The 7332-nt window shown below is 53.9% G+C and overlaps 1 protein-coding gene across 1 annotated transcript; it reads right to left on the reverse strand.

Moving 5' to 3' along the window:
* Positions 1-436: 436 nt before the first annotated feature.
* On the reverse strand, positions 437-6711 carry LOC142907595 (uncharacterized). Its single transcript, XM_076057165.1, has 3 exons — positions 3284-6711; positions 2606-2723; positions 437-2125 (listed from the first exon to the last, which is right to left on the reverse strand). Exons 1-3 carry the CDS (start codon positions 3333-3335, stop codon positions 517-519), a joined length of 1779 nt encoding a protein of 592 aa, XP_075913280.1. The 5' UTR covers positions 3336-6711; the 3' UTR covers positions 437-516.
* Positions 6712-7332: the final 621 nt, after the last annotated feature.

The raw sequence follows: 7332 nt of genomic DNA on the forward strand, positions 1-7332 counted from the left end.
AGGTTAGGTACAGGAAGAGGTCACGGGACAGACCCAGCAGGTGCCATGGGTTGACTGCTGTGCCAGGCTAGGTGCACTTGGAGGTGACGGGACAGACCCAGCAGATGCCATGGGTTGACTGCTGTGCTAGGCTAGGTGCAGGAGGAGGTCACGTAACAGACCCAGCAGGTGCCATGGGTCGACTGCTGTGCCAGGCTAGGTGCATCTGACGACAAACATCTGGGCAGTTCACCACCATTGGTTCAAGCAGAGCCTGTCTCCTGCTTCTGCTGATGAGACACGGAGCTGGGCAGACTCCAATTGAACCTACGACCTCATGCATCAGGCGAGGTAGTTAACATCTGGATCCAAGTCACCTGAGACCCCAAGCAGTAGCAACTCGCCACAACAAACACAACTGCAACATTCTGTTGAGTCCGAATATTTATTACAACAATCGATAAACTAACAATGGTCTAGATATATATGTACACATTATTACAATAAAACTTATTTTTTTATCTCTATCCTAACTCTTCACACGCGCACGTGGCTTGGCAAGCTCTCGTCCATTGTGTGGTGAGTGTGGGTGGTGCGTGTGGTGTGGTGCGTGTGGTGTGGTGAGTGTGTGTGGTGAGTGTGGTGTGGTGAGTGTGGTTGGTGAGTATGGGTGGTGAGTTTGGTGAGTGTGGGTGGTGAGTGTGGGTGGTGAGTGTGGTGAGTGTGGGTGGTGAGTGTGGGTGGTGAGTGTGGTGAATGTGGGTGGTGAGTGTGGGTGGTGAGTGTGCGTGGTGAGTGTGGGTGGTGAGTGTGGTGAGTGTGGTTGGTGAGTGTGGGTGGTGAGTGTGGGTGGTGAGTGTGGTAAGTGTGGGTGGTGAGTGTGGGTGGTGAGTGGGGGTCCTGGCCCACACGCGTCATCACCATCATCATCAACGTCATCAGCATCATCGTCATCATCATTATCAACGTCATCATAATCATCGTTATCATCATCGTCGTCATCATCATCATGGTCATCATCGTCATCGTTGTCAACATCATTGTCATCATCAAAATCGTCATCATCATCATCATCATCGTCGTCATCATCGTCGTTATCATCGTCATCATCGTCATCATCGTCATCATCATCATCATCATGGTGGTAGGGGTGGCCTCGCTGGTGGTGGGGGTGGCCCAGCTGGTGGTGGTGGCCCAGCTGGTGGTCGTGGCCCGGATGGTGGTGGTGGTGGCCCGGATGGTGGCGGAGGTGGGGCTGGCCTCGCTGGCGGTGGGGGTGGCCTTGCTGGCAGTGGGGGTGGCCCAACTGGTGGTGGTAGCCCGGATGGTGGTGGTGGTGGCTCGGATGGTGGTGGTGGTGGCCTCGCTGGTGGTGGGGGTGGCCTTGCTGGCGGTGGGGGTGGCCTCGCTGGTGGTGGGGGTGGCCTTGCTGGTGGTGGGGGTGGCCCAGCTGCTGGTGGTGGCCCGGATGGTGGTGGTGGTGGGGGTGGCCTCGCTGGTGGTGGGGGTGGCCTTGCTGGCGGTGGGGGTGGCCTCGCTGGTGGTGGGGGTGGCCTTGCTGGCGGTGGGGGAGGCCCAGCTGCTGGTGGTGGCCCGGATGGTGGTGGTGGTGGGGGTGGCCTCGCTGGTGGTGGGGGTGGCCTTGCTGGCGGTGGGGGTGGCCTTGCTGGCGGTGGGGGTGGCCCAGCTGGTGGTGGTGGCCCGGATGGCGGTGGTGGTGGGGGTGGCCTCGCTGGTTATGGGGGTGGCCTTGCTGGCGGTGGGGGTGGCCTCGCTGGCGGTGGGGGTGGCCTTGCTGGTGGTGGGGGTGGCCTCGCTGGCAGTGGGGGTGGCCTTGCTGGCGGTGGGGGTGGCCCAGCTGGTGGTGGTGGCCCGGATGGCGGTGGTGGTGGGGGTGGCCTCGCTGGTGATGGGGGTGGCCTTGCTGGCGGTGGGGGTGGCCTCGCTGGCGGTGGGGGTGGCCTTGCTGGCGGTGGGGGTGGCCCAGCTGCTGGTGGTGGCCCGGATGGTGGTGGTGGTGGGGGATGCCTCGCTGGCGGTGTGGGTGGCCCAGCTGCTGGTGGTGGCCCGGGTCGTGGTGGTGGTGGTGTGGAGCCAGCTGTGAGCCAGCGCCTGCTCAGGCGTCATCCGGAGATTCGGATCCCATCTGTTGGGAGACGCACGGGGAGGGAGGGGAGGGATGGGGGGAGACACACACGTGGTGAGAGGGGCATGGTGAGATGATTTGACAGGGTGGGAGGTGGGGGAGAGTGGTGAGATGGCGGCGTGGGGGGGGGAGAGATGGAGAGGGTGGGAGGGAGTGGTGGTGTGTAGTGACTTGGTTGCAGAGCTGTCAAACCGTATGGTTTATTAGATATTCTTGTGCAGGGTAATTGAGTTTTCAGGTCCGTACGGAGTGCAGCCGTTTCAATTCTAGGTAACAACAATAATTCGTGTCTATTTGTTTGTATTTGTCCCTTGTGATTGGACTTTGCAGGATGAACGTTGATATTTATAAGGGTCACGGAGTGACCAATACTATCTGGGTTGGGTCTGTAGTAAAGTAGGGCACTGATAAGGTGTTGACAGGTATGGGGTGGGGAGTGGGGGTGAGTGGGGGTGAGCGAGGGGTGAGTGTGGTTCGTACTGCAGGCAGCGGCTGACGAAGTCCACCAGCTGAGGGTGGTGGCCCTGCAACGCGCGGTGCAGAGGGAGGCTTCCCGGTGGCCGCTGCTTGGACAGGTTGTAGGGGAGGCCCTCAGAGTCTGCAGAGAGACAGAGAGACGCACGCAGAGTCACCAACCACCATGTCGCCCACATACCCACTCATCAACTTAACTACGCACCTACTTATCCACCTACTCACCCACTCACCCACCTACATACCCAGTCACCAACCCACCCACTCACTCACCCACCCACTCACTCACTCACCCACCCACTCACCTACCCACCTACTCACCCACCCACTCACCCACCCACTCACCTACCCACCCTCTCACCCACTCACCCACTCACCTACTCAACCACCCATTAACCTACCCGCTCACCTACCCACCCACTCACTCACCCACATACTCACCCACCCACTCACTCACCCACCCACCCGCTCACTCACACACCCACCTATGCTTCCTAGCGGCTGTTACAAAGATCCGCAAACCCCACCCCACTCCCCACCTCCGGGATATTCAGAGACGCCCCTCAGCCCCCCCCCCCCCCCCCCCCACAATAGAACCCTATAAGAGCCTCACTGCCACCCCCTACCTAACAAAACGGAATGGGTTACGTCGCTGACGCCAGCCTGCCCGAGCCTTCGACTCACCAAAGTAAGTTGTCTTGTTAGGGGCTTCGTCCACCATCTTTTTCGGGGGCATGCCCAGGATCTGCGTACCGTTTCGGACGAAGACAAAAGGAGGAGGGGGGGGGGTTACAGCCGGTGTAGCCTCAGCGGGCCCATTGGGGCAAGTGCCATCTGTCAGCGGTGATTAGTGGCGGAGGCAGCGCCTGTCGAGGCCGGCACTGTGTACAAAGACAACAATCCCTCCCTCTCCTTATTAGACTCATCTCATTGCTAGGGCAAGCGCTGTTAGTAGCGAGCAGCACCTACGAAGGCCAGCACTGTGTACAAAGACAACAATCTCCTCCTCCCAGTTTAGCCTCATCTCATTGCTGGGGCAAGTGCTGTTATCAGCGAGCAGCACCTTTGAAGGCCGGAACGACAGATGAGCGGGTGGGTGCCCAGCACCACGCCCGGCCACCTTTGTCTCCCCCAGTGGAAATGTTTACTACACACCGCTACACCAAGTACTCGTTTGAGGCTGAGTAGACCTATGAGAGGTCCAGGACCAGTTCAGATCTTCCTCGCCGGTTGTTTGTGGCCGCCAGAGCGAATCAAACTCTATAAAAATTGGTATCTGTGGGTCTGCATGGGTCTCTATGAGTTTGGGTCTCTGTGGGTCTGCATGAGTCTCTATGAGTATGGGTCTCTGTGGGTCTGTATGTGTCTCTATGAGTATGGATCTCTGTGGGTCTGCATGAGTCTCTATGAGTATGGGTCTCTGTGGATCCGTTTGGGTCTCTATGAGTATGGGTCTCTGTGCCGACCCACAAAGACCCATATCCATAGAGAGCTGCCCGTCCACCCACCCACCATACCCACCGGTACCCACCCACCATACCCACCCACCGTACCCACCCACTGACCGTACCTCGATGCAGTAGGGCAGGTGTTCTGTGTAGGTCCGTGAATCAAAGAGATCCTTGCCGGTGGCCATCTCGGCTACGGTGCAGCCCAGGGCCCACATGTCCACAGCACAGGTGACATAGTAGCCCAGCAGCAGCTCCGGGGCCATGTAGTTCAACGTCCCGCACACGTTTTGGGCTGTACAGCAACACCAACAATAACAACAACGACGATTAATATAAAGTAGCCCCTCCGTCAACAGCGACGTGGGTTGAACAGGTTTCTTTTTTCGGTCGGTTAAACGCCTAGTCGGCTTCTGCGAACGATATTTCACGGCGGAGATGAGTTTTGGGTTGGACCGCGTACTCTGGCTGCCCACCCGATAATGATGCTCGGCTGTAATCGCTCGAATTGTAAACGTCGTAGTGGGTTTACATCTCCAGCACACCGGCTAGTGCTGTGCAAGTGGAGAATTGGAGCGTCCTGTTTACGTGACGCTGAACCTCACTAACTGGCTGCGTCGGATGGCGGCGGGTTTGACGACGCAACGTTTACGTTGACGCGAGCTAACCCTGAAAAAAGAAACTCCACGCACACAAAGCCACTCACTTTTATGCTTCAGGTAGGAGCTGCAACCGAAGTCGGTGACCCTGACTTTGCCGGCCGCGGTGAGCAGAATGTTATCCTGGACAAAGGGGAGAGACAGAGAAGGAATTCCACGCTCTGAGGTTACGGCAAGAGTGTCTAGCCAGCAGTGGGTCGATCATGCAAAGTGACGCATTTACATCCACACGGGCAGGCCCCCCCTTCCCCGCTGACTTGCGACACGGTCTACGTGCCTGAGACCCGTTTAAAGTCGTTTTAATAAATTACTCAACCTATTTGTTTTATTTTACTACCAGGGTGTAAGGCCCCGCTGAGCTGCTGTCTAGCTATTTTATCGGAAACGACCTGGCCATCACGTAATAACATCATCTCAACCAAGTAGCTGATTTCATCATCATCATCAACATCATCAACATCATCATCATCAGCATCATCAGCATTGCGTGGACATTTATAGCAGCAGCTAAACACTCTAGAGACGTGTTTCAACAGGCCCAAAGAGACCCACACTCACCCACAGAGACCCATACTCATAGAGACCCATACCCATAGAGACCCATACACACCCACAGAGACCCATACTCATAGAGACCCATACACACCAACAGAGACCCAATCTCATAGAGACCCACACAGACATAGAGAGACCCAAACTAAAACGAAGCTATGTTTTACTTTACTAGGTGTCAGGCCCCACTCTGTGCTGCTGTGCAGCTTTTTTGTCAGAAGCGACCTGGCCATCACAAACGATAGCTCATCATCATCATTACGCGGAAATGTTGCAGCAGTGATAAAATACTCTAAACGCTTGGTGATGTTGATTCTGAACGTGGAGATAAAAAGCAGGAGGACCTGGAGTAAAATCCACGTGACCACCACGGGGAGAGCGAGACGCAGACTCTAAACATACATTAAGGGAAAAAAAGTATTTGATCCCCTGCTGATTTTGTATGTTTGACAACTGACAAAGAAATGATCAGTCTATAATTTTAATGGTAGGTTTATTTTAACAGTGAGAAACAACAACAAAATCCAGAAAAACGCATGTCAAAAATGTTAGAAATTGATTTGCATGTTAATGAGGGAAATAAGTATTTGACCCCTCTGCAAAACATGACTTAGTACTTGGTGGCAAAACCATTGTTGGCAATCACAGAGGTCAGACGTTTTTTTGTAGTTGGCCACCAGGTTTGCATATATCTCAGGAGGGATTTTGTCCCACTCTTCTTTTTCAGATCTTCTCCAAGTCGTTAAGGTTTCAAGGCTGACGTTTGCCAACTCGAACCTTCAGCTCCCTCCACAGATTTTCTATGGGATTAAGGTCTGGAGACTGGCTAGGCCACTCCAGGACCTTTATGTGCTTCTTCTTGAGCAACTCCTTTGTTGTCTTGGCCGTGTGTTTTGGGTCATTGTCATGCTGGAATACCCATCCACGACCCATTTTCAATGCCCTGGCTGAGGGAAGGAGGTTCTCACCCAAGATTTGACGGTACATGGCCCCGTCCATCGTCCCTTTGATGCGGTGAAGTCCTGTCCCCTTAGCAGAAAAACACCCCCAAAGCATAAGGTTTCCACCTCCATGTTTGACGGTGGGGATGGTGTTCTTGGGGTCATAGGCAGCATTCCTCCTCCTCCAAACACGGCGAGTTGTGTTGATGCCATAGAGCTCCATTTTGGTCTCATCTGACCACAACACTTTCACCCAGTTGTCCTCTGAATCATTCAGATGTTCATTGGCCAACTTCAGACGGGCATGTATATGTGCTTTCTTGAGCAGGGGGACATTGCTGGCGCTGCAGGATTTCAGTTCTTCACGGCATAGTGTGTTACCAATCATTTTCTTGGTGACTATGGTCCCAGCTGCCATGAGATCATTGACAAGATCCTCCCGTGTAGTTCTGGGCTGATTCCTCACTGTTCTCATGATCATTGCAACTCCACGAGGTGAGATCTTACATGGAGCCCCAGGCCAAGGGAGATTGACAGTTCTTTTGTGTTTCTTCCATTTGCGAATAATCGCACCAACTGTTGTCACCTTCTCACCAAGCTGCTTGGCAATGGTCTTGTAGCCCATTCCAGCCTTGTGTAGGTCTGCAATCTTGTCCCTGACATCCTTGGAGAGCTCTTTGGTCTTGGCCATGGTGGAGAGTTTGGAATCTGATTGATTGATTGCTTTTGTGGACAGGTGTCTTTTATACAGGTAACAAGCTGAGATTAGGAGCACTCCCTTTAAGAGTGTGCTCCTAATCTCAGCTCGTTACCTGCATAAAAGACATCTGGGAACCAGATATCTTTCTGATTGAGAGGGGGTCAAATACTTATTTCCCTCATTTAAATGCATATCAATGCATAGCATTTTTGACATGCGTTTTTCTGGATTTTGTTGTTGTTATTCTGTCTCTCACTGATCAAATAAACCTACCATTAAATTATAGACTGATCATTTCTTTGTCATTGGGCAAACGTACAAAATCAGCAGTGGATCAAATACTTTTTTTCCCTCACTGTACAGCAGGAGTCAGGGTCGGGATCGAACCCATGACCCTGTATACCAGGCGAGGTAGTTAACATCCAGCCACTGT

Source organism: Petromyzon marinus, chromosome 80 (assembly GCF_048934315.1).
Source record: "Petromyzon marinus isolate PM22_M1 ecotype Great Lakes invasive population chromosome 80, UKy_Petmar_22M1.pri1.0, whole genome shotgun sequence".
NCBI lineage: Eukaryota > Metazoa > Chordata > Hyperoartia > Petromyzontiformes > Petromyzontidae > Petromyzon > Petromyzon marinus.